At 38.7% G+C, this 27,948-nt stretch overlaps 1 protein-coding gene across 4 annotated transcripts; it reads right to left on the bottom strand.

Moving 5' to 3' along the window:
- Positions 1–4,644: 4,644 nt before the first annotated feature.
- Positions 4,645–27,910, bottom strand: usp10 (ubiquitin specific peptidase 10). 4 transcript variants are annotated; one of them, XM_047363085.1, is made up of 15 exons: positions 27,627–27,910; positions 21,656–21,724; positions 21,279–21,324; positions 20,832–20,891; positions 15,001–16,224; positions 11,849–11,940; positions 11,633–11,742; positions 11,498–11,556; positions 11,291–11,394; positions 10,845–10,944; positions 9,700–9,880; positions 8,896–9,061; positions 7,958–8,102; positions 7,668–7,733; positions 4,645–6,572 (listed from the first exon to the last, which is right to left on the bottom strand). In XM_047363085.1, exons 1-15 carry the CDS (start codon positions 27,645–27,647, stop codon positions 6,385–6,387), a joined length of 2,631 nt encoding a protein of 876 aa, XP_047219041.1. In that variant the 5' UTR covers positions 27,648–27,910; the 3' UTR covers positions 4,645–6,384. The 4 variants fall into 4 exon arrangements, with proteins under 4 accessions (XP_047219041.1, XP_047219040.1, XP_047219043.1 ...); XM_047363084.1 differs by having other exon boundaries at positions 15,001–16,227; positions 27,627–27,909; XM_047363087.1 differs by lacking the exon at positions 20,832–20,891 and having other exon boundaries at positions 27,627–27,907.
- Positions 27,911–27,948: the final 38 nt, after the last annotated feature.

The following is a 27,948-nucleotide window of genomic DNA, read 5'->3' on the forward strand; positions in this document are numbered from 1 at the left end:
AGAGGACAGCATTCAAAATAACCAGGCTGTGTAGAGAAAATAAGAAACTCAGTAAACATAGTTTTAGCAACGTGTCAAGAGTTTAGACATTGGTGAATTTTTAACAGACCTATTTAGCCATCTAGCCCCAAAAACCTCCAAAGTGCATTTGTGCAGTCCAGAGCAGGCAGGTTTTGACAGTTGTTGAAATGATGTTCTAAAACCAATTTTATGATGTTTTTCTTCTCATAGCAGTGACTCATTTCTCAGCTCCATCAAACCTGGCGTATAATACAAGCCAAATGGAAACTTAAAATTTTGCCCGGAAGACACTATAAGAGTTACACAACTGAAGCATCGCCTTGTTTTTATAACATTGCATAATCCTAATCAGATGGGATCCAAACTTCTCTGTTTTAAAGATCAACCTCCAACACATGGAGCTCATGAGGGCAATTTAAAAGCAGCGGTGGCATGCAGATTTTTAACACTGAAATTTTTAAGAACTTAGAAAAGACGCTGGATCAGCGGAAAGTGTTTTTGTGATAAAAGTGTGATTCCAGCTTTCTTTAATGAGATGCCGAAGTTCTCTTAATAAGTCCCTGAACCTAAATTCCTAATCTGCAGATGTTTGTTTAAATGTAACTTTTTGTGTAAAACCACTTTGAGAGGTCAGTGAGACTAAAAAGGTGTCATATACAGACTGTCCTTTTGATAAGAGACTACAAGCCATGAGGATGACCATACAGTTGATTTTATAAACAATTTAGTGGATGAAACGAAAGGCTTAAGTGACTCTGAGACCCAGATTAATTATAACAAATCTATTTAGTTTTGCCAGAGAAAAAAAGTCATACAGGTGTAACTGAAGAGCACATGGACCACAGCTGGAGTAGTTGCTTCAAAAGCCACCACAGACATATATAGTACAGGTCCTTCTCAAAATATTAGCATATTGTGATAAAGTTAATTATTTTCCATAATGTCATGATGAAAATTTAACATTCATATATTTTAGATTCATTGCACACTAACTGAAATATTTCAGGTCTTTTATTGTCTTAATACGGATGATTTTGGCATACAGCTCATGAAAACCCAAAATTCCTATCTCACAAAATTAGCATATTTCATCCGACCAATAAAAGAAAAGTGTTTTTAATACAAAAAACGTCAACCTTCAAATAATCATGTACAGTTATGCACTCAATACTTGGTCGGGAATCCTTTTGCAGAAATGACTGCTTCAATGCGGCGTGGCATGGAGGCAATCAGCCTGTGGCACAGTGATACCATGGTCAGTAAACCATTTACCAGTGGTTTTGGCACTGTGAGCAGGTGCCAGGTCGTGCTGAAAAATGAAATCTTCATCTCCATAAAGCTTTTCAGCAGATGGAAGCATGAAGTGCTCCAAAATCTCCTGATAGCTAGCTGGATTGATCCTGCCCTTGATAAAACACAGTGGACCAACACCAGCAGCTGACACGGCACCCCAGACCATCACTGACTGTGGGTACTTGACACTGGACTTCTGGCATTTTGGCATTTCCTTCTCCCCAGTCTTCCTCCAGACTCTGGCACCTTGATTTCCGAATGACATGCAGAATTTGCTTTCATCCGAAAAAAGTACTTTGAACCACTGAGCAACAGTCCAGTGCTGCTTCTCTGTAGCCCAGGTCAGGCGCTTCTGCTGTTTCTGGTTCAAAAGTGGCTTGACCTGGGGAATGCGGCACCTGTAGCCCATTTCCTGCACACGTCTGTGCACGGTGGCTCTGGATGTTTCTACTCCAGACTCAGTCCACTGCTTCCGCAGGTCCCCCAAGGTCTGGAATCGGCCCTTCTCCACAATCTTCCTCAGGGTCCGGTCACCTCTTCTCGTTGTGCAGCGTTTTCTGCCACACTTTTTCCTTCCCACAGACTTCCCACTGAGGTGCCTTGATACAGCACTCTGGGAACAGCCTATTCGTTCAAAAATTTCTTTCTGTGTCTTACCCTCTTGCTTGAGGGTGTCAATAGTGGCCTTCTGGACAGCAGTCAGGTCGGCAGTCTTACCCATGATTGGGGTTTTGAGTGATGAACCAGGCTGGGAGTTTTAAAGGCCTCAGGAATCTTTTGCAGGTGTTTAGAGTTAACTCGTTGATTCAGATGATTAGGTTCATAGCTCGTTTAGAGACCCTTTTAATGATATGCTAATTTTGTGAGATAGGAATTTTGGGTTTTCATGAGCTGTATGCCAAAATCATCCGTATTAAGACAATAAAAGACCTGAAATATTTCAGTTAGTGTGCAATGAATCTAAAATATATGAATGTTCAATTTTCATCATGACATTATGAAAAATAATAAATAGCAAATCTTGGGCTGTGGACAATGTGAAACATGTATTGTTCTCTGATGAGTCCACCTTTACTGTTTTCCCCACATCCGGGAGAGTTACGGTGTGGAGAAGACCCAAAGAAGCGTACCACCCAGACTGTTGCATGCCCAGAGTGAAGCATGGGGGTGAATCAGTCATGGTTTGGTCTGCCATATCATGGCATTCCCTTGGCCCAATACTTGTGCTAGATGGGCGCGTCACAGCCAAGGACTACCGAACCATTCTTGAGGACCATGTGCATCCAATGGTTCAAACATTGTATCCTGAAGGCGGTGCCGTGTATCAGGATGACAATGCACCAATACACACAGCAAGACTGGTGAAAGATTGGTTTGATGAACATGAAAGTGAAGTTGAACATCTCCCATAGCCTGCATAGTCACCAGATCTAAATATTATTGAGCCACTTTGGGGTGTTTTGGAGGAGCGAGTCAGGAAACGTTTTCCTCCACCAGTATCACGTAGTGACCTGGCCACTATCCTGCAAGAAGAATGGCTTAAAATCCCTCTGACCACTGTGCAGGACTTGTATGTCATTCCCAAGATGAATTGACGCTGTATTGGCCGCAAAAGGAGGCCCTACACCATACTAATAAATTATTGTGGTATAAAACCAGGTGTTTTACTTTCATTGTCCAACCCCTGTATATAAAGGTTTATCATCAAAAAGGTATTGAATTGCACCTGTATAATAATCAAACTTGTCCACATAACTGGAATGGCCTACCAAATACTTCTATCACAGAATCAATGTGCTCTGCTTAGGCCATCTTGTGAGCAGATGCATTTATTTAAAACCCAAGTGGATGTTCCATTTACAAGAAAAAGCAAACCACGCAAGTACTGAATGGGCCTGAAAGGAGGAGCAATCAAGTTGCATCCAGCAAGGCTTGGACTTGAATATAGCTGGTGGATTTCTAGGAGTCCAAAATGCAATTTTCTCCCCTAGCCTGTAGGCTAATAAAAGTAAACACTGAATGCTTTCTTGTGTTAAAAACACTACACTTGATTAGCAGTTTTAGAGTGAAGCTACAATGCAATGGAGAAGACAGCTATAGTAAGGAACAATATTATGGAATATAGGACAAAAAAGCCTTACATGGCAAATTTTTCTGTCATGGGTCTGCTTCTCATTAGAGCAAAGCAAGCTGAACCCGGCCACAACCTCAACAAATACTGTGGGTCCAGAGGCAGCCAGCTCGACCTCAGGAGGAGATGGTATAACAAAGGACGAGTACACACATAGACATACAATAAGAGGAAGGCAATTAAAGATGTGCGGTAGACCAAGAATCTAGAACATTTTGGTTTATTGTGCACATTGTGTTGGCCAGTCCAAGGTCTAGAAGCTGCAGAAGGGTTTCTGTCATAAGAAAGCAGGTACTCTTCAGACTACCGTACACTTGATTAACAAACTGCTTTTGCACAATCCTTTATTGAACAATAAACAAAATAGAACGCTGAAGGCTTCAAATTAATTAACAGATTTCATGTCTGGATGATCTCAACAGTTCCCAGCAGACTACAGTGTTCGATGCACACACTTAAAAGAAAAAAAACAAAATAACATTGAAGCTTTTCTCCAGCACATTTCCTTACCAGCCGACAAGACACCGAGATATAGGCGTACAACTGAAAGCTCAAGATGTCAGTTTCAAGTCCCCAAGGGGAAAACATTCTTGTAATAAAAAGGGGTTAATACCCAAAAGAACAGTGTCGATTCTAAGCACAAATAAAAGCCAGAAGCACAACTGAACTATGTGAAAGTTGTGATGGATCTACTGTTTACAGAGCATGCCATTTCCTGTGTGCAATGAGACCAGGCAACAAGACCTCGAATGGACAAGGCAAAAGAAAGTTGGGGTATAAAATCGATGAAAGGCAGTAGGGGCAATAAGATGCCATTCCTTTGGTTTACCTGGAAATATCTGACTTCATAATAACCTACAACTTAACATTAAGAACAGAAATAAAATCCAATGATTACTTTTTGGAAATATCAAAATTTAGTTACAAGCCTAAAGAGTGTGTAGATTTTAAATCAAAGGACATGGTAACTCATCCTAAATTCAAATACCTCTGAAAGGCAAGAAAATGTGCGTTACCCAGCACAGAATGTGCTGTCTGACCTGCATACCTTGTTTTACTAACCAGGCTGTCCAAATGACAGAAACAAAAATTGACTCCAGAATCATGCAGAAATACTGGATGTGTTGTGAAGGTGAGACTGGTGGCTGGAATGAAATGGGTTTAAAGTGGAAAAAAAAAGACAAAAAAGGAAATAAATATCAAGCAAAGAACTAGTAATTTTATTTTATGCTGTGCTTTAAACTTTTCATTTTCTCTGAAAACACCAATTCCAATGCAAGCACATTTTTTTCTAAAGGGAGCAAGAGCAGTACATCTAATCAATGACAAAAAAAGAAAAAAAAACATTTTAGTAATGCAAAAAAATAAAATAAATCACAGTTAAATGAGCCAGAGGCAAAAAACAAAATTTCAACAAAAGCAAACATCATCTCCATTTGTGCGCATGCCCAAGGTCTCTACGCAAAGCTTAGCGCTGATGTAGCCCTAACTCCCCCCACCCATGACTTATTGTTTCTCTGGAGAACAGAAACACAGAAAAGGTTGGGATTTCCTTAACTCTTCAGAGATGTGACGTTAAGAGTTTTACAGAGTGGGAAAATGCCACTGAATTGAAGGAAGCCCCCAATTACAGCAGTGAGGGGGGGAAAGAACATCGTGTGGCTCAATACTACACCTATAAAACCACCAAGCACACAGGTGGACACCTCTGACAAGCAAATAAAAAGAAAATGAACAGATAAGGAAGGAATTTTAAAAAAAAGTCTTACTGTGGGATCTGTCTTAATCCTCTTGCTGCTTCTCCAGAACAGGAACTGCGTTTAAAAACTGGCAACAGTCCTTAAGGACCTAAACTGTTTTTGGTCAACCAGATCAGTTTTTTTTTTTCCTTTTTTCAATTTGCTCTTTTCATACATCTGAATGTAAATATTTGTAAAATATGCATTTGCCTGTCACATTGTATTCATCAGTTTATTCTTTGTGCACATAAGCTTATTTGTTAATAAATTCTAAAGCACATTAATAGATTTGTTTTCAACAATACTCTAAATCTAAACCAAAACCCCATTATAAGGATCGTTCAAAAACAAGGAAGCTGTTTTCATCCAAAGCACCGCCTTTCTTTATTTTTCCTTTCTGCTTTTTATGGCTCAAGTTGTATCTAGGTTTAAAAGCATCATAAAAGTGAGAACATGGAAGAGGAGGTGGTGGTGGCAGAAGAACAACACAATCTGGTTTCTGAGGGGGATGAGACTGGTGATACTGCTGGTGCTGGGCCTTTTCAAAGTACAAGGGCAAACAGCAAGCCTTGAAACTGTTGCAAATTTATTAGGCCAAAAGTTCTCTTTTGCTAAAGGCAAACACTGATATTTTAGATAATTTCCTTAAAAAAAAGGTCAGTTAAAGAAGAGATTTCCCCTGCAGTCCACTTGCAGCGTATTGGTAGACAGTTCCTCTTGTAGCAGTTCACTGTTAACCATCAGAGCTAAGCTGTAGGCTCAGTCCTAGGAGAGTGTCAGGTCCCAACCTGTACCCCCAACTGCCCCACCTGTCTGTTCAACAGTCCTTCCTTGTTGCTTTAAAAGTGAAACAAAAGAATAAAACAAACAGCAGTGGTGAACAAAACAAAAGAGCAGTCACAGGGAAATCTTTGTGAAAGCAGCTTGCTTTTCTTCTTTTGAAATAAAAAAAAAAAGGTGACAAGGGAAAAGGTGTTGGAAAAGCTGGTTCTCTGGAAAGCAGGGACAGGAGGGAAGAAGAGGAAAATCTTGCAAGATAACAAGTTGGGCAGTGTTCCTGTTCATTAGTTTGGTGTGTTTCTGTGTTTTATGTAGAACCACTTTATTGTCAGCAAGTGCGTTCTGAGCATGTTTGTGGTGCGTGTGTGCGCGTCAGTGTGTATTCAGGTATTGTGTGTGCAGGGATGTGAATAGGCGTCTCTACAGCAGGTCGACACGGCGGTAATACAGCAGGTAGGCGGTGCGCTCGGCGGTCTGTTTCAACACCTGGTACTGGTTGATGACCTTCACCGCCTGGTCGTCGATGCGCAGCCAGCCGTTAAGACCAATGTGGAAGACATCAGTGGTGTAATGGCCGCCTGTCGCACTGTTTCCATGGTGGTAAACAACTGGTGGAAAGACAAAGGATAAAAGCATCAGAATCCAAGTTTCGATTGATTAGTAGAGTCTGTTTTTTTCTTAAATGTAAAATAGTTTGGTTAGGAACAGATAATGCAAAATAAAGCATCACAAAACTTACAAATATTTACATTACTAAATTATGCAATTTACAGGTTGTAGATCTCATTCAGCCCCGAGTTCATCAACAAGGTGGGTTGATTAATACATATGACAAATATTACTCAGAATAAAGAAATAAAAATCAACAAAAAGGCACATTTTTAGTTTGGTGAAGTGTTGCTAAAACAACATCTTTACACTTCTCATAGAAATAAATATGTTTCAAAATAATTAAATAAGGGCATCTTTTATTCATTTCCATTTGAAATAAATTCACATTTTCAACTAGTTTTTAGCACTGAAAATCTTCCAGCATGACCTACTGTATTTCTGCAGTGAGACTCTATCCTACATATCCTGAAAATCTTATTTACAAGCAAAGAGTGAATTCATGACCCTTGGAATATAGTAGCCAACTAGGGCTGAAACAATTTATCAGATTAATCAATTATTTAAATAATTGTCAACTAAATTAGTAATCGAATAATCGCTAAATGGAATATACAGACACTAAATCATGCTATTTGCTAAAAGAACAACACACTCAGAACAATAATTAGGCTAAAATCTTACAAAAAATGTATACATTTTGCATTTAAGATTAAAAACCTTCTTTGTCTGTAAACATGCTTTATCCAGCACTCCCCAAGAGGCATTGGTTTATCTTTACCTGGTTAGAAATTCTGTAAAAGATCTCCAATTAAACACCTTTTCCCACCCGATTATTAATCAATTAAATCGAAACAAATAAACAGATTAATCAATTAGCAAAATAATCGTAAGTTGCAAGAAAATGCAAGTATTTGCATTTTCAGGTCCTCTGTGATTTTAATACTGTGCACACTGATACAGAGATAAAGATATCAGGATCAACAGATAAATCCCTGGGGAGCGAAAAAATGCTTCCTACAGAGACAATGATATACAGAAAAGACTTTTGCTAAAGTTTTAACAATGTGATCTAAATGATAAAACCAACGAACCTGCAAAGAGCCTGTAAGTTCTTTGGCCTTTCAAAACTTTGCTCCGCACTCCAGAGGACAAGAGATCTGAAAGCAATACAGTTAACAGAGGAAAATTGAATAATTAGACCAAGATGTTACAACAATTGCATAAACTACAATTAAGAACAGATTCTGTTGCAGTCTTCCTGGTGGCTCAAGTTGAACAAACTTGAAACAACAGCAGCTTCAACGTCAAATTAAACGTTCTGGATAAGCAGAATTTAAACTCTGAAAAGAGCTTAAATTCTGCTTTGCAGGTCCATTCATACCTTTGCTGATTTCCAGGTCAACGGGGTAATCGATGTTCTTTGTGAGTTTCTGGCAGCCTCCAGTCTTTTCAAAGACAAATCTCTTGAGGTGAAGCACAAGCACAGGTGGCAGCTCTTCTAAAGTTACCCTCCGACTGATCTCAATCTGAAAGCAAACACAAAGATGAAAGGAATGAAGGAGTTGAATGTTGTACGGTTCAAAAGACTTATCCCAAAAGTTTGAAAGGTCCTTTAAACTACCTGTAGCTGAAGAAAATACAAAATTCTTATAAAGAGAAATGATTAAAATACAGAACACGAGGTAATATTGTGTTGGAAACAACAGGTTGTGAAACCCTCCCCAGAGCAAGTCATAAATCCTTCAATATTCTGTACTAACAAACAGGATGTGGATCAACGTTATTGATGTTCAGAATGACCAAAAAGTTTATCTTTCGTTGCTTACAACCACAAAAACATCTACTAAGATGCCTTTTACAGCTGTAATGCAGATGTTCTCTGGGCCAGTTTTTAAAGCAGTGCCATTTTTATCAATACTTGTGAGGCCCATGAAGGCTTAAAGACAGATTTCTAAAAGAAAATTCAATACAGAGTAGGACACTCAGTCACCAAACATTTTCCACTTTCTTTTGGGAGTTGACAACTTTTCAAAGAGTCTCAAATATTATGGTTTACAATTTCTGAGCCTTTACGCATTTGTGTAGTATCAAATTTATTATAAATTATTTTTCTCTTTAATCATTTCTCAACCACAGTTCGGGAATTCCAATTTTCGTTGAATACATCAGACAAAGTAAAACACCACAGTAAATTTCGCTGCAATTTTGCTCAAGTAAATATAATCACTAAATCCAAATAAATCTACGGAAGTATGTTAAAATTTTTATAATTGTACCCTTTAAAACAGCCACAGTTTGGAGAATGAACTTCTCTCTTACCTCTTGCTTGGTTTTGGAGGTGTAGCCTTGCACGGACTCCCGAGCCACCAGCATTTCAAGAGCCTCCTGAACGGTGCGGATCTTCTCAGACTGGATGTCCAGCTGCAGGGTAAAGAACGGCTGCAGAGTGGCCGACTCTTTGGAGTTCTGTTGGTAAACCACCGATCTGTAAAAAGAAAATGCCAAAAGAAATACATTACAGCCAAATAACTATTAGTAGAGCACAATTTTCTTTAAAACATTTTAAACTACAAAAGCCTCCAGTTCAAGGAAAGACCCTGGAGCTTAACAGCTGGTGGCCTAAATATTTTGTAGAAAATAGCTTAATAATAAATGTAGCAACTGAAGACAAACCAATTACTCCCACTAATGCCTAAAAGAGTCTGGATTACAGCCAAGCCTAGTTGGTGTGCAAAGCACATCTGATAAACCCCCCTAAATTCTCTCTCTCTGACCACACAACCATTTCGGAGAAAATAAACCTTTCAGGCACAGTAAAACAGTGTACAAGAATTGTGTCAGACCAGAACCTTACCGAACATATCATTTGGGCAGGCAAAAGTTATAGTTTTACTTTCCGATCTGTCTTAAAGTTAAGGCCTTTGTTTGTGGAGGGCAGCTCAATGTCTTGCTGTCAAGACTCACCACAAAGAACTACACAGGATTTAAAGGAAAAGCTGGACATGCCAAAACAATTCATAAATGCCACCCTGATTGCAAGTAAAAACTAACTTGAAGGCTGTATCCGAGGTTTTTTACAAAGTAAATGCTTCTGAAAAAGCTTCATAACACGTGTTAGGGTACCTGATGTGTCCACCAAAAATATCAGTGATGGGTGTGCGGACAAAGTCAGCCTGGCGAGTGACTGAAATCTTGTTTCGGGGACCCACTTGTTCCCACTCATCCTCACTTCCTTCTTCCTCCTTATCAGCTCCATCTTCCTCTCCACCTGGCTGGGACTCTGGGCCGTTGGGAGTGGGAGCTTCTGGTAGAAAACAATGCAAAAATAATGTTGCCCTGGTGACTTTACAGTGGCAGCTGAGTAATGCAACAAGATAAGAAAAAAATGTGACGGGAAAAGGGTGGCCACTAACAGAGCAATGAGCAAAATTCAACATACCTTACTTGGTATTTATAACAGAGAGAACTAAAGTTTAAGAGTTGTTTAACCTTTTCTACAAAGATGCATCATTCAGACCTTTACTAGCCAACACAGATTTCTTATTTTATTTCTTGCTTTTTTATTCCAATTCTCTTTCAAAAAGTGCATAGCCCATAGAAGAAGTCCTGATGCGACCCCAGGTCGCAACTCTGGGTCCCGATCAGGTCTTTTTTAAATGACTGATATTGGAGTCTTTGACATAAAGTCCTGTTATTAGTTTATTGTCTGTGATTATCAATCTGTGATGACCTGACGAGGAAATCTCATTTTTAACAATTACAGCCATTTGTGTGCACAGCTTGCACAACTGTTTCATAGAAGTTTTCTGTTACAATCTCTCCAAATCAAAGATGAACAAATAAATCTAAATTGCTCTGTTTTTTCTTATAAATTTCAGATTTATATGTATAGGCAATGAACAATGGATTGAAGTCTATTCAAACATTTTTCTATTTTTTACCCACCCTACTGAGACTAGGAAAACTTTCTTCATCTTTTCTTTGCAAAGAAATCCAATGTATGGTATAAATTTGCTTTTCTGCAGTTAAAACAAAAATTGAGCAGCAAATAAATCCTTGTTTACAGCTTAGATCTTTTATTTTTTTTAAATAAACCATCAAGCAAAAGCAAGTTTATTCACCTTTTGACATAGAATTCAAAAAGTTTGAGCTTTCAGCTGCACACTGAAAACAGCACTGACATTTCAAGAAAGAGGTCAAAAAAACAAAAATGTTTAACTTCAAGCTTGTGACCCAACATCTAAAGTTAAGCTGCAAAAGTTGCTTACTCTCTTCCTGAGGTGAGATTAGTTTTTTCAATGCCAGCATCTCTTCATGGAGTCCATTGAGGGTAAACCCAAGATACTCCTCCGCATCCTCTTGTCGGCCCTAAAGAAAAAAGAAAATCATGTACTCCAACATTAATTAAAACATTCAAAATACCTGCTGACTAAATTAAAATAATGAAAACCACAACGTATGCAAGATGTCCGCACACTAATTTGTTGCGGTACAGACAGGCAGAGGATGCATCAACAGATGAGCATTTTGAGTCAGCGTATGCAGTGCAGATTCTTGTAACAATTCAACAATAATCCAATTACATGAAAATGTGCCTCTGCCACAGAAATCCACAAGTACTGCCTGTACCAGACAAAGTGTAATCATTAAAGTAAAGCTCTGACACATTTTTGTGCAGGGGATATGAACCACATTCAAATGCAGCTTATCTCACCTTCTCAGAGAGGCTTGACTTGATGAGGGTGAGAAGTCTGTAAATGTACGTAGGTTCAAAAGGTACACCAGTACGAATGTCTTTTATAACCTTTTCACCAACAGCTGTAAACACACCAAAAAAAAAAAAAAAAAAAAAAACACAACATCAGGGACACTGAAATTAAATGAGCCCACAAAATTACCTTTGCACTGATTGAAATCTTACTTTGCTGTTTGGTTTTAGACGGCACAGGCATGTTGGTGAACTCGTTCACCAGCCTAACACTGTCAGAGGTGAAAAACAGTGAGACGTCAGAGCAGAACTAACAGAAATCACAGACAAATGTGTAGACGTCCTTACAAGTTGTCTATCATGGGTGTAGAGGTGCAGGTCCTCTGTGTTTCATTATGCAGAGGAATTGACTTCATCAAGTGATACATGGGTGGGCAAGCAATCAGGGCCTGAAGGGTCTGAGAGCTCAGAGTCAGGAAGATAAACAGATTGAAGAACAAGAAATGGAAAACAATGCTGCTAATAGAAAATCATGTACGTTCAAAAAGAGCAGTGAAAGGATACGGCGTTGATATAACACCAGTTCCCCTTGTTGATCAGCCCCCTCGGCTGCAAAGACACTGGTTTATGTATCAACTTCACATTCTCAATAATGTCTGGGGATTCAAACAGATACCATTTCTTAAACAAGTAGCTTCATAAAACAAAAACCTTCAACTTTCATGTTGAGGTCTCATGGTGAGGTTATATCACATATTTCATTAGAACAATGACATTTTGTAAACAAATGTTTCTTTTCTTATTCCTGGCTCTGGCGACAGCATCAGCAGAGACCATCTGAATAAGAGCAAGAGTTTGCTGTACCACGCCTAGGAAGGAAGACTGTCATTCAAAACACAGCCCCCAAGGTAACGTGGATGGATGCTTATGACAAATATACAAACTAAAATCAGCAACGCTTTAGATGCAATTGGTGATGAAAAAAAAACAAAACACTAGACAGTAAAAATACAACAACAACAAAAATCAGTGACCACACCACTGATATTGATTCTCTGCTTCAATTAAACATCCCACAATCCTGCTTCATCACTATCAGTCACATGCCCAGACAAATACCACACGGCCAACCCTCTGTCCCTTCTGAAACACAAACAGCAACAAGATGGAAATAAACATTGGTTATTAACATCAGCCCAGACAGTTTGCTGTAGGATCCAATTACACTCACTGGCCACTTTATAAGATTCTACATAAAGATTCAACAAGGTACTGGAAGCATTCCTCAGAGAGTTTGGTCCATATTGACATGACAGCATCACACAGATGCTGCAGATTTGTCGGCTGCACATCCATGATGTGAATCTCCCGTTCCACCACATCCCAAAGGTGCTCTATTGGATTAAGATCTGGGGACTGTGGAGACCATTTGAGTACAGTGAACTCATTGTCATGTTCAAGAAACCAGTCTGAGATGATTCGTGCTTTATGACATGGCGCGTTATCCTGCTGGAAGTAACCATCAGAAGATGGGTACACTGTGGTCATAAAGGGATGGACATGGTCAGCAGCAATACTCAGGTAGGCTGTGGCGTCGACACGATCCTCAATTGGTACTAAGGGGCCCAAAGTGTGCCAAGAAAATATCCCCCCCACCCTTACACCACCACCAGCCTGAACCGTTGATACAAGACAGGATGGATCCATGCTTTCATGTTGATGCCAAATTCTGACCCTACCATCTGAATGTCGCAGCAGAAATCGAGACTCAATACAGCAGGCAACGTTTTTCCAATCTTCTATTGTCCAATTTTGGTGAGCCTGAGAATTGTAGCCTCAATTTCCAGTTCTTAGCTGACAGGAGTGGCACCTGGTGTGGTCTTCTGCTGCTGTAGCCTGTCCACCTCAAGGTTTGACGTGTTGTGCCTTCAGAGATGCTCATCTGCATGCCTTGGTTGTAACGATTGGTTGTTTGAGTTACTGTTGCCTTTCTATCAGCTCAAACCAGTCTGGCCATTCTCCTCTGACCTCTGACATCAACAAGGCATTTGTGCCCACAGAACCGCCGCTCACTGGATATTTTCTCTTTTTCTGACCATTCTCTGTAAACCCTAGAGATGGTAGTGCGTGAAAATCCCAGTAGATCAACAGTTTCTGAAATACTCAGACCAGCCCGTCTGGCACCAACAACCATGCCACGTTCAAAGTAATTTAAATCACCTTTCTTCCCCATTCAGGTGTACCTAATAAAGTGGCCTGTGAGTGTAGATCCTACAGAAAAGACATGCATTTTTTTCTAATCTCAGTTGACTCATCCTGACGTTGTAGTCTGTGCTGAATTTGTTACTTTTAAACCAGCTCCATAGACTATACAAACAGCTGTTCTGTGGGTCTGTGTTTGTATATTACAAGTATGTTAGCCCTTTCCACATAAAAACAGCAAACACTAACAAAAGACAAAGGAACAAAAACTGACTAAAGCAAGCTTTCTGGATGAGGTTGCAGCTGCCTGTAATCCCATTAGCGGTAACAACATGGCTGCAAAAAACTACCACCCAAAAAAAAAACTGATCATAAACTGATGTTTGACAATTTATGCTAAACTCTGTTATAGACTGATGATTGTAAAGCAAGGGAAATCCCACTCTTAGAAAAAAAAAAAAAAAACCTGCAATGGTGTTACATTCACATATTAAACTAAACATTTCAATGTTAAACATTATTAGTGTAAGTATAAACTGGTGGACACTCGGTGCAGGGGAAATGTGTATTTTGGGCTAGACTGCATAAGATGTGGATTTTAAGTGAAAAAATTAGGTATCTAAAAAGTTAAAAAACGTCCTTATTTAACAAATGAAAGATGTACATTTAGACAATATACTCCACTTTAACGAATAAAATTTTTCAATACTGGAAAAGACCACTTTAACATATGGTGAAAATGCTCAGATTTTTCAGCTCGACTTGATGTCCTTGACATACAAGGCTCCGGCTACACAGCTCAGGTGCAATAAATTATACACCAGCTAGGGTGCATCATACGCTGTAGGGTTTATTCAAAAAATTAAAAAAACCTGCACCTAAACTAACAATATTTGTTATCAGTTTTAACAGCGATATTAATATCGGATATCACACCATCAATGTAAAAATGCTGAAAAACATCCCCACTTTTTCAGCATTTTTAGTATCCATCAATCACATTTAGATGTGTTCAAGCTGCACCCTGAAACTAATCTATAGTGCTACATTGTATTCCAACAACATGACATGCTTCAAAAAGGCACACAGGCAAACAGTTTAAAAATGTGTTTCGGATAATAAGAGAAGAAACTACCAGATTACTAAGAATTTATCCACCTGTGCTGAAGCAGTGTGGAAACATTCCTTTGCTCTCAGGTTGAGGCCCAGAAGGCATTCCTGACCTACTTCTAATGATGTGGAGTAATGGAGCAAAATGGGCTTCGAATATAACTTATGACTTACCTCAAAGATATGCAGCAGACAGTGCTGCCATCTAGTGTTCATCTCTTTAGTTGTGGCAAAGTAATTTTACCTCAAATTAAAATTGAACCAGTTGGTATTCTCACCTATAATTTAAACTTTTTTTTTTTTTCTTTCACTTTCAACATTCCTTCAAAAAGGGACTAGGAAAAAATACACAAACTACTATGACACAAATTCTGGGACAATGTGAGCCTTTTAACCCATAATACCTGCAAGTTTTGGGGCCATTGGATCTTCTGATACATGAAGAGGACCTTCTTTAATCTCCTCAACCTTTTCAGGTTGCTCTGGCATTGCAGGGGAGGGAGATGAAACTTCCACAATATTTTTCACCTCTACAAAGGCCTGAGGGCTGCCAGGCAGAGGCTTGGAGTTGTGAAAAAGGCTAGCCCAAGATTTGGGAAGATTGGCAGTGGGTGCAGCAGGAACTGCAGGAGAGCTTGCCTGCTCTGTTACTAAAGGCTGGGTCACAGAGTCTGGGCTAAGAGGCTGACCTTGCTCCCCACTGTCACAGTCTTCTTTGTGTCCATCTGAACTGACATCAGTATTGGGCTCTTCTAGCCCATTGGCCACTCTGGTATCTGCTGCAAGGTTTCCTACTAGTTCAGTAGTCGTAGTGGAAGTAAAGACAGTGGGAGTGGCCACAACAGCTGAGGGAGGAAGAGGAGATTTGGAGTGGGGGCTTGGGGGAGTATCTGAAAGTTCAGGGCTGTGTGGAGCCAAATGGCCCAGCTGCTGATCTGCAGTCCTTGATCCCTCTGTCATCTCTCTGCTTTGAGAGGAGGATGAAGAGGAGGAAGTTGCATTGTTGCCATCGGATAAAGAAGCAGCTCCACCGGTTAAGTCCAAAGAAGAGTCCTCAGGGCTATCACAAGTCCTCTGATTGGCAGTGGATGTGGGCGCAAACACAGATGCTGTTGATGTTGCATTGGAAGCAGGGCCAGGGGTACTAAGTTCATCCACTGACAATGGCTTACTATCCACATCCTCAGAACTGTGGTGTGGGCCTCCAAGTGCATGTCCATTTACCAGTGCTGTCACAGGAGCTCCATCTGCTGCGACAGCGTTGGTGATGCTTCCAACTGCTGATGGGTCCAGGTAGCTGTAGTACCCAGGCGGTCGCTTTTTCTTTTTCTTTCTCTCTCGCTGTCCCAGGCTGCCAGGGAGACCGTCTACGTCCTGGCAGGACTGGTGATTGTCCAAAGCTGACGCTTCAGAGTCCGGCCCATCTATCGAGTTGAAGTGGCTGCCGTCAGCAACGTCAGCTACTGGAGGAACCGCCTGCTGAGCTTTCGGAGCCGCCTGGCAGCCCAGGATGAACTCTGGAGCCTGGGGGTTCAGGGTACTCGACACCTTGTATAAAGGATCGTTTGCTTCAGCCGGCTTGGAGTCCATCACCTCATCAACTCCAAACTCAATGCGCTGAAAGTCTTCTGCTGCAGAAAACATGTCAATTCAAAATACACATCACCATTATTATTATTATGCTTACTGGATTTTATAACCAAATTCTTTGAGCTATAGTTGGGGCCTAAACAGGACCAAACACTTGAGACTATGGATTTTATCAATGCATTAACAATTTTTACTGCACTAAGTAGCAGCCCGTCATGGTGTGGAAAGTTGCGACACCATGATCCTTAATACTGTAAGGGCTACTTTGCAAAAAGAACCAGAAATATATATTTTTTTTAAACTTCCGAGAAGAATTTTTTGATGATTTAAAAATGTAAAGAATATTGAGGGAAAGTGATTGTTTTTATTTTATGCCACAGGAAAGACAAATACCTATTTTTATGTAAACAGAAGAAAAGGTAGTGACTCTGAACTAATGCAATGAAAATGTTAATATTTCTGAAATTATTAAAAAATTTGAGAAATGCCATCAATAAGAGTTGAAAATAGCCGGGTATTTTCGAACAATAATTTGTTTTAAGGTTCCATAAATATTGGGAGTTCCAGTTGTTTTAAACTTTTTAATTATTACTCTAACTGTAGAAAGGTGGAGGATTTAGACAGGTAGCTGTTTTATTAAAGCTATTAACTGTTTTGTGAAGAGCAATATACATCTACCTTGCTTGAATGCAATGTCCTCTTGTCTTACCCACTTTGAAAAGTGGCGCAGTTGAACTGACACTCATATTTATGTCCAAAAAAGACACAATGGATTACTAGTTCAAACACTACAGTGGGTTCAAGTTATGTTGTAAAAGAAAAAAAAATAAAATTCACTGTCATGAGCTTTTTTTCTAGGTGCTAGGTGAGATTTTGTTACAGAAGAAAATGAACTTATTTTGGGCTTTTTAAGCATCTTTTTCACTGGTATCGATAATTGTGGAGGGAGCTGTACATCTTTGCAAACTATATCAAGATCATGTTCAGTAACAGTTACTAACTAAAGTACAAAGATTATGTTAATCTCATCTGGGTACTAAGCACTGGTGGAAAGTCCGTTTCTGGAGGAAGTAGATGTTGGGATTTGAATGGAGTCTATGCAACGCCACTCATGTTTACCGCTATACCAACATTAAATAAGTAAACAAATGTGTTTGGTTAGTTTTAGTTGCTTAAAGGTAATGGCAAACAAGGTAAACTTCAATATGACATCACTTCTGTTCACCGATTTTTAACATAACAATAAAAAACATTGTAGTAATGGGATACTTTAGCCTGTACTCATTAAAGAGGATAAACAACCCTGGCACGACACCAAACTATCAAGAGACAAAAACCTTCCAGGTCATTTCTAATTACTTCCCTTATAAAAAGTATTTGTTCATATTACATGCTACATTTAGGGGGTGCTTGATCTATAACTGAAAATTATTTGACTGTATAGCCTTTTCATTACCCCCCTTTTGAGTATTGAACAAGTCAAAGTTTTTCCTCACAATTTGACAAATTTCAGTATCAACCCCAGTAATCCATACATACAAAGACATCAATTCAAATAAGTCCACAAATCTAGTTATGGGCAAAAAACTATTTGTGACACAGAATAAGTATTGAACACATGAAAGGGTTATTTAAAAAGGCATTGAAAGCCAAGAAACTAGATTAAATCTGTCAGTATTTTGAAAGCCTTATACTGCAATGTGCAATATCAATATCAATATCAATATCAATATCGGCGAGTTTAATATTAACTGATGGCCTATAAAAAGGATTCCGATTACCAAAGAAATGCTAAGTGGTATGATCGCTAAAAGCAAAGAGACCTTGACAAAACGTCTTACTGTTGTAAAACAGAACAATGATTGCATCTGCATTTCTAAATGTATGAATGGTCCAGAGAACGTTACTGGAGAAGTGGAATTCACCCTAAACCAGCCGTGGCCAGGTCCCAATTATGAGATTTCTGACAGATTATCAGAACCAAGTAGCATACCTGACAGCTTCAGAAAGATCTGGAAACAGCATGTACAGTTTTTCCACATGAATGCAATAATGCACTCAAGTGCAAACGCAAGACCCCACTGCTGAGAAAAAGCATGTTTAAGATTTCTTAACGCTGGCTGCAGAGGAACTTGACGAGCCAGTAAAACACTGAGACAATATAGTCTGGTCAGGTGAGGCCAGAGTTAAACTCCAGATGTCACTGAACACTATGTGTAGAGGAAGAACGGTTCTACACTTCACCCTAAAAACACTTTTATCTGTATCAAAATCACAAGAAATAAAGTCTTGAAAAATTTCACTATGTGTAATGAATCTACAGGGGTTGGACAATGAAACTGAAACACCTGTCATTTTAGTGTGGGAGGTTTCAAGGCTAAATTGGACCAGCCTGGTAGCCAGTCTTCATTGATTGCACATTGCACCAGTAAGAGCAGAGTGTGAAGGTTCAATTAGCAGGGTAAGAGCACAGTTTTACTCAAAATATTGAAATGCACACAACATTATGGGTGACATACCAGAGTTCAAAAGAGGACAAATTGTTGGTGCAGGTCCTGGTTTCAATGATGCAAGGAGCGTAAATCTTGGGCTGCGGACAATGTGAAACATGTATTGTTCTCTGATGAGACCACCTTTACTGTTTTCCCCACATCCGGGAGTTACGGTGTGGAGAAGCCCCAAAGAAGCGTACCACCCAGACTGTTGCATGCCCAGAGTGAAGCATGGGGGTGGATCAGTGATGGTTTGGGCTGCCATATCATGGCATTCCCTTGGCCCAATACTTGTGCTAGATGGGCGCGTCACAGCCAAGGACTACCGAACCATTCTTGAGGACCATGTGCATCCAATGGTTCAAACATTGTATCCTGAAGGCGGTGCCGTGTATCAGGATGACAATGCACCAATACACACAGCAAGACTGGTGAAAGATTGGTTTGATGAACATGAAAGTGAAGTTGAACATCTCCCATGGCCTGCACAGTCACCAGATCTAAATATTATTGAACCACTTTGGGGTGTTTTGGAGGAGCGAGTCAGGAAACGTTTTCCTCCACCAGTATCACGTAGTGACCTGGACACTATCCTGCAAGAAGAATGGCTTAAAATCCCTCTGACCACTGTGCAGGACTTGTATATGTCATTCCCAAGACGAATTGACGCTGTATTGGCCGCAAAAGGAGGCCCTACACCATACTAATAAATTATTGTGGTCTAAAACCAGATGTTTCAGTTTCATTGTCCAACCCCTGTATGTAACATGGGTTTCACTTTCTGAAATGAGTGACAAAAATATAAATCCTTTTCTTAATAATGAATTTTTTTAGATATACCTGTAGTTTCTTTATACAAGACACCAAAGTTGCCCTTACCAATGCTTTTCCACAAAGTATTTAATTAATTTCAATACTTATTCACTGGGTCATTCCCTTAATCCGTTAATTACAGTTACTTCATTAGTGGACTAACTTGCTTTGATGTCTGCATTTGTGTGGATTACTTGGGTTGCTGCCGACATCTGGTAGAATATTGGACACTATTAAAATCACCTAGAATTTCTCTGAAGTAGTTATACATGTTCTGATCGGAAATCCTGGTCCTCTTCGTGTCTTTGTTTATCCAATTCAATGGTCTTCGACATAAGCACCAAAAACTTATAAAACACATCTGTGTGTTTATTCTGAGCTTTTGTTGCAATCAACACAAGTTGCACTGACTCCGATTCAAATCACAGTGCCTACTCCTTACATCCCAAAAGGGGATGAGTCCATTTATTTGGAAAGGTGACATGTATCTATGGATGGTAACAGAATATTGGGTTTATTTTGACAATATCCTCCATTTGCTTTCATTTTAAAACACAGGAAAATAATGCTGGGAAAAGAAAACAACACTTAAATGATTTAACTGGCTACAGGAAGAAATATTTTTTTTATAAAAATAACTTATTTTAAAAAGTACATAATCTTTAAATACTTTTAAACAACATTGTCAAAACATCACAAACTCAGGCAGCAGTGTAAAACAATCTTAAAGTAACAGCATAATGGACAAACAATTCTTACATTTAGAATCATTATGCAGCAAGAAGTGCAAGGGTGAATATAAACAGGAAAATTAGTAAAAGCAAATCAGAAAATTCATTCAAGTGACTCATCTGCTTATAGGTCACTAAATATAAACTATGATTCTGCAAGAGTTAAGAGGGCATTAAAGAGCAGATACCTCCTCTGCAAGGATTAGAGGATTTTGTTAGTGGTTTTGAAATCATTCTTCATTAAAGTAAATTGCATTCAGTTGTAAAACTGTAAGAATTGAGGGATTCCTTTATAGACAAATGTTAGCATCCACAGAAACCATCACTATGCCCTTAGTAAATAAGCTGTTGATTGTTACATCATGTAAAAGTTCAATTGTATTTCAGTTAATCTGGAGCCCTGCAGTGGTGCAAATGCATTAAATGCAACAGAAGATACTTTAGGTATCTTGAGCATGCAAAGCTCTACAGAGTTTACCAACAGGCAAGAGAAAGAATAAAGATGCAAAGTTTAGAAAGCCACCAGTTTTTGAAACCTGGACTTGTAGTTCTTACAAACATCGTACAACAACCAGTCAAGCCACAGGGGTGTGAGCCCTTTTAACTCACCGCAAACCTGCAGTCCCATAGACTCCATAATAAAAGGCACAGCAGGAGTGCAGTAACTTCCTAAATAATCAATACAAATCAAGATAAGGCAAAAGTTATGTGCAAATGGAAACCACTGAAATGAAGGTGGCGGCTGTAACATCTTTAATTTGGTGGTCCAAATTGTCTAAAAAAAAATGGGTACGCTCAAAATGATTAAATAATTAAAATCTCCATCTATTTACAATCTACTCCAAGCTATGAGTATTGCATGTACAAATTCATGAAAATCAGGGAAAATCATGAGGAAGCCTGAGCTTCAATCTTACAGTTAAATGATTTAAAACATAGGTTTCACCTAAAAGAAGGAAAACCATTGGCTACGGACACAGAATAGGGGATTTATAGATGCTATAACTTCCAAGAAAATTAGCTACAAACATCAAGCATTACGTGAAAAGTACATACCTGAAGACTGACTAACACACTGAACTTTGTCATTGAATGGGGGAAGCTGTAAAAAGTAAAACAAAATTTGTGAATTGAAGGAAAAAGAAATTCAAGAATATTTTAGACATGAGAGTAAAGGCTGGAAGCAGACAAGAAAATGGTCAAAATCTATTACAATAACACTTGAATTTAATTATAGCAAACATGTAACAACTAATACCATTTTTTTCCAATGAAATGACCTATGAGTCTTCAGACTTTTGTCAAAGTGTATTGTCTTGACCAGAGGTATGTGTGTGTATGTGTGTGTGTGTGTGTGTTTAATTAATTAATTAATTGCGCACAATTTCAATAATCCTTTACTGACAAATACTGACAAAGTTCTTTCTTCTTACCTCGACATAAAAACGGGGAGTCACAAAAAACTGATTGATCTCATCAGCGCTGAACTCCCCGAAGATATACTGTGGAGAAATAAAAATCATTAGTTAAGATTTATATGCAGTTATCTATACACATCTGTCACATGAATCAAAACTGACAACCAGAAAACTAGAAAGTTAACCAAGAATTTCAAAAACTTTTTTTTTTACACAAGCTTAAAATATCAGCTCAAGGAAAAGTGATAAACTGCAATGCAGCTTATAACTTTAACACATTTAAAAGCCCTAGTAACTAGATAGCATTTGAACTGGTTAATGCTTGATATCAAAGTACTTAGGCAGTTACAGTCTGACATCATTCAACAAATATTGTAATCCTATCTTATGCAAAAGGAAACAACCATAAAATGATGAGTCACACAGTGTTGTACATAAACCATGAACAAACACAGCTCAAAGGGAATAGAGGTGAGCCACTAAAACACCAAGCTCACCTCTTGCACAAAGAAAACACATGACTCTGGGTCAATTTATTGACTTTTGATAGGGAAACCTTCAGACAAACCTCTTCTGGTGTGAAACGCGTGTTCTACTAGATGTAACAAAGGAAAATTCACCTAATCGTTCACTTAAGAAAAGCAATACAATGTCAATAATTACAAGATGACTCAGCAGTCACTTAAGATAACAGCATGGCTGGTTGCTTGTTAACATAGAACTTGTGCTTTTCTCGAGAACAGACACAATTTGAGTTTCATTACCTTTCAAACCTTGAAAGTAACCACTGGCTGAGACACTTGCATTAAGAACAGTCTGTGTTAGCGGTTTGCAAGTGCATGGGGGATTGGCTACTTTAATATTAAAACTAATTTTAACCCAGTTATGTTTTCAGCCACAAAAGGTACATCTACAGCAAGCACAAGATAAAATCTTAGGAAGTTGAATAAAGAGAGGCACTGTTAATGATACAGTTTAAGCATGTAATGTTCTGCTGTAGAGGTATTCCTCAGCAGTATCTTAGGTCATACAGTATGAAAAATATATTTCTAGTTTATTACACTTAATTTTGTCATCTACAATAACTGATGCTACAAAAACAAGTTTTGTTAGGAATGTAAAGAAATAACCGACAACATGGATAGTCACACTAACATGGATCAACCAATGCATGAAAATACAATAAGTCTTCAAATGAAGTGCCTGGTTTATATTAACTTTTAGTTACTGCATTTAATACCGATACGCTAGCGATCAAGATAGCGTAGGTAATCAGACTCTCTACTGACTATTATTTTAAAAGGGATTATTCGATAAACTATAATTGGGAAAGTGTAAAGCAATTCTGAGAAGATAATGCTTGATTTAATCATTATCAGCCTGGAGAAACAGGGCGTGCAGATAAGCTGGCTACTGCTCAGTACAGAAAAAAAAAAAAAAGGCCATTCCAAAGCAAAAACTTCATAAATTTCCTAAGGAGTTCAACATCAAGTCAATTCAACTTCTGTTACACAGAACGGATCAATTTAACAAGACCTATTTTGCAATTTTGTGCTGTGGACCAACCGACCTCTGGGCATGCTGCAACACTCTTCCAGTTAAATAACACTGTAATTAGGAATAGGCCCAGATGAAATTCTCATTGTGTGATTAGACTGTGGAAAAATACCCCAGTTTCATGCCATCATCACATTAAGTTTTTATGAGAAAAAGTATAATGTGATGTAATTACGTTGTTTTAAAAACAGAAAAGCAACAATTATTCCTTTTGCTGCACAACTAACATACAGCCTAGTAAAGGACAATAACATTATCCAATTACGATTTTCATACTTGAACTTGAGAAGAAAAAAAAAACAGAATACCCATTAAACATTTACACGTTACTTTTAAGTAAAAATTGTGCTTTTTTTTGCCATTTTGCTCTTTTATATATATATATATATATGTGTGTGTAAAAGACTGATATTAGCTGGTTGATTCCTCAGACTTTCTGGTTGGGGAGCCAGCCTGTAGTTGACTTGACTTGAGTTTTAAAAACAGCTCGACCTTAAGAAAGGGGTAGCCCTCTTATTTTCCACACCATGACTGTTTTTCTTCAATGCAAATACTGCTAAATAGCTAAATATATCTTTCTTGTAAGCAGCATATAAGTATCGTAGTCTTCCTTTAGCCAGATGACTGGCAGTTCATAGCAACAGGTGGGAGAGGGGCTGTACTGCTTTAGTCAATACAACAGGAGAAAACTCTGGGCATCCTGGGCAAAAACTTTAAACTACTGGAAACAGAACCATCCGATTGAAATTTTAACAGTTTGTACCTCATTTTAATACAGCAAAAGTAAAAAATATTAAAAAGAAAAACAACTTTGGTGTGAATTGCTTTAAGCATTAGTTACATCACCTGTCAAGATTCAACTTGTTCTCCGTAAACTGAACACAATCTAGCACAGAGACAAACAAGTTAAGATTATCATAAAAGTTCAATAAAAAATAAAAAGCCAAACCAGCTCCTTAACACTGTAGGAAGCTATATATTAACAGAATTGTTTTCTATTAAAAAATAGAATGCTGTCTCTCTGCCATTCTCAAATATTATGATCTGAATGTTTTGCTGCCAATCAGTGACTTAATTATATTTTACATTTTATTAAGCAGGGCTAATTGACTTTTGTTGTGTTAATCTCTTGACAGATAATCCTTCAGAGGAAACAACGCATTGTGCTAACTCGAGTGACCACATGGACATGCGGAAACAAAGCAACTAAGAAAAGGTGAAATAAAATCACTAAACATGCCCATAATCCTCTCACAGCAATAAACAGTGAAAAGAAGAGGCACAGAGAAAAGAAAGTGCAGCTCAAGCATATGTAACTCTTTGTAAACAAGCCCCCCACGCAAGGGCCCACATTGCTGAAATAGCACTACAAGTGACAAACAGCCAGCTGTAATCCAACGGTCTCAGGACGGCTCATATGCTCACAACAGAAAGAATGCTGCTTTGCTTCTTTCTGCAAGCGTGCCACATGGACCACATGTTTCTCTTGCCGTTTAGGTGAACCATGGCTTACAACAAATTAGCCACCTGCATGATTTTAGCAGCACAAATAATGATGGACTGATGGCAGAATATAGAACACAGAAACCTTCACTAGGTTCTTCTATTACCGGACACTGTTTTCAAAGTTCAGGCATTAAACCACAGAAGGGTGACCCCTAAGATTTTGAAAACGCAACTTAGAAAGTACAAAAAATAAATAAATCAAAACACTTCAACACGATACATTTAAACCTGACATGTTTTCCCTCAAACAACCAGACTACTACACTTGAAATAACAGGACGATAATGTATTAAATATATTAATCTACAATCACTGATAATGTTTAGCTCAAGTACAGTTATCACAGAACTGACGGGACTGCGCTCTTCACACGTTTTAATCTGAGCTAACCTGCAAAATGTTCCACATTACACTAAATGACACAAACAAATTTGGTTTTATAAAAGCTTAAACCTATTCAAGAAGCGCACTCTTTACATTTCTTTACAAATTATTTTAAATTGAAACCTAAATTTCCAAACATCTTTTGATCCTAGAGAGCAGAATATGAATACTTCGATGTATGCGAAAAACAAAACTAACGTTTACCTTTCAGACAACGTACAAAACATGACAAATCTTTAAAACTGGACAGTCTGAAAAAGATTTGAAAAGTTAATTGCTTGGAGCTCATTTTGTGTTGCACATAATGTGATGAGCATTGGGTGACATACAGATGCTGTAAGGTAACATCGAGGGAAAGAGCTAAAAGAAAACCAAACTCAATACGCTGCTGTGTGGATTAGTTGAGGTAAATAAACTACAGCTACATGTCACCTAAATAGAATCCATAGTTTCCAAGGCAAGGGAGGATGAACCAGAACATGTTGTAGCTGCAGAGACAGCAAATGCTGAGCTGACTACAAGCTATAGCTAAACCAATAAGCTTTAACGGTAATGGGATGTTAGGATTTTTCCACTAGAGACAATCTTAGAAAGAAAAAAAAAAAAAAGTCATTTAAACTGACCATTATTCAATGCCATTAGCAACGTGTCGTAAATGACAGTCAGGCCAACAAAAGCTTCCCTGAGATAAATTGCAGTAAACTTAAAAAAATCTGATATCACCAACAACTGCAGGTAAAATGTTGTACTGTTCAGATTTTACACGATGACCTGTTTGCTAAAATTTATCTCAAAAGAGTAAGGCCAGTTTCTTGTTGGTGCAGTGGATCTTGTTCTGCCTCTGGTTTGGTTGTGACTTTTACTTTGTTTACAAATATGTTATTTTTTTCCCTCAGAACATACAAATCACAGAAAAGTAAAACATGTGCAATAATCCCATCTATCTGAATCGATCAAATTTCCAGCATCTAGTTTTAGGTAACCTTTATCCGTTTAAATGCTTCTTTGAAACGTCTTCATTCACAAAGAAATAGTGATGTCTTTAGCCAAATCATTTAAGCAGAAACATTTCCCTTAACTAAAATCATACAAATAATTTAGAGCTATGAAACTGTAGACTTGTGGTTGCCAATTAATTACAGCAAACGACACTGCTGTTTCAAATCTACGGAGGATATTAATATTTACCATCTAATAACCAACCTTTTACAAACCCGTTAGTCAATCAATGTCATATGGCGCAACAAATCTGCCTACAGTGTGTGCAGGATTATGTCAAATAATTTAATAGTGCAACTATATAAGCAGGGTTTATGTTCAACTTCCGTTTTGCTAAATTATCCAATAGCAAGGCTTAATTTTAGGGGCAGGAAGAATAGTGAAACCATGCAGAAATTCAGTCTTCGGTGAAGTTTCCCCTTCCTTTTCTCAATAACCCTGTCCAGTTTATGAGCTACTCAAAAATATTACCACACGAAACTCGGCTTTTTAATTTACATCGCTTAGAGTTTTGTTTGAAGTCATTATAAATAAATAAATAAATAAAAACAGTCAATATAAACACAAAATTCGGACTCGGTAGATTACTGGCTGCATTCCTCAAAATGGGCCTTCTCACATGACGGCTAGCTTCCACAGAAATATCTCCAAACTTGCAAAGTCACCCGCAATTTAAGTAAGATCCCACACAAACGGTTTGCTCGGCAACACACACAGACGCGCACAAGTTTACTCTAGTTTCACTTTATTTCCCAGATAAATGGCTGAAAGGGCGAAGCCCACGCTGTCGCACAGCATTTAGCTAAGGAGCTGACAGTAGAGCACACCACCTGTGCAAATATGTTAGCGTGCTAACAGCTAAATCTGATCGAAAATGGTTCTCATCACGCCTAAGATAAACGAAACGCCAACCGCTGGCGTGCGACATTAGACGTAAAAACGACTATTTAAGCAAAAGGACAAAAACTGATCATATTTAGAAAGTGTGAATGTTTAGAAAAATAAAACCGAACAAGGCCCGTGTCACCACTGAGCAGGTGGGCCATGCAAACACGCAGCAAATTTTCTTTCACTTTTTTTCCCTAATGAATAACTTATGACACTTAGGGGATTTAGCAATAAAATGTCTCTGGGTTTGGATTATACGCATCTGTGTCCCATTTGGTTAAAAACTGAAATGTTATATATTTAAACAGCGGCAGCAAGGAACACCGCTTGCTCATTTGAATGGAGGAGCATGGGGCCTGTTAGCCAGCGTTGCCATGCTGCTTGTGTTTCAATGAGGCTGGAGGAAGGGGGCGGGTGAGGTGGGGGTTATTAGCAAGCACTTTTTTTGCACTCACAATTTCAAAGACACGACGACTCTTAATGTTTCAAACGACAACACCTAACTAACTGCAAAAATATATTTTTTCAATACATTTGGTCCTTATGTCACACGAACGGAAGACAATGGTAAGCATCTGCATAACGGTTACACTAAATCCATCTGGAGTTGTTGTTGTTGCACAAGCTAAAGTGAGCTAACTAGCTTAGCTACCTGAGTGCTGGAAGAAGCCATGCTCCCGGTGAGATTTTCGCTCCTCCGCCGACAAGATCAAAACTTCCCCGGGAAGGTTTTATGGGTTTGTAATGACTACTACAAACAATGCTCTACTTCGACGTCATTGTCAGTTGTCCAACAATGTACTAGCTGTCGGTTTTTTTTATCCATGTAAAGCATCAAGCACTTCACGCTGCTCGCCTAGCCGTCACCGCCATTTCCGTTGGTTGTAGTGGCAGCGTGAGCCCGGGAGTAACGGCAAATACTTCCGACGATGGATGACTCCGACCTTCAAAATAAAAGGCTTCGTGTCTCGTCA

This window comes from Girardinichthys multiradiatus, chromosome 4 (assembly GCF_021462225.1).
Source record: "Girardinichthys multiradiatus isolate DD_20200921_A chromosome 4, DD_fGirMul_XY1, whole genome shotgun sequence".
Taxonomy (NCBI): Eukaryota; Metazoa; Chordata; class Actinopteri; order Cyprinodontiformes; family Goodeidae; genus Girardinichthys; species Girardinichthys multiradiatus.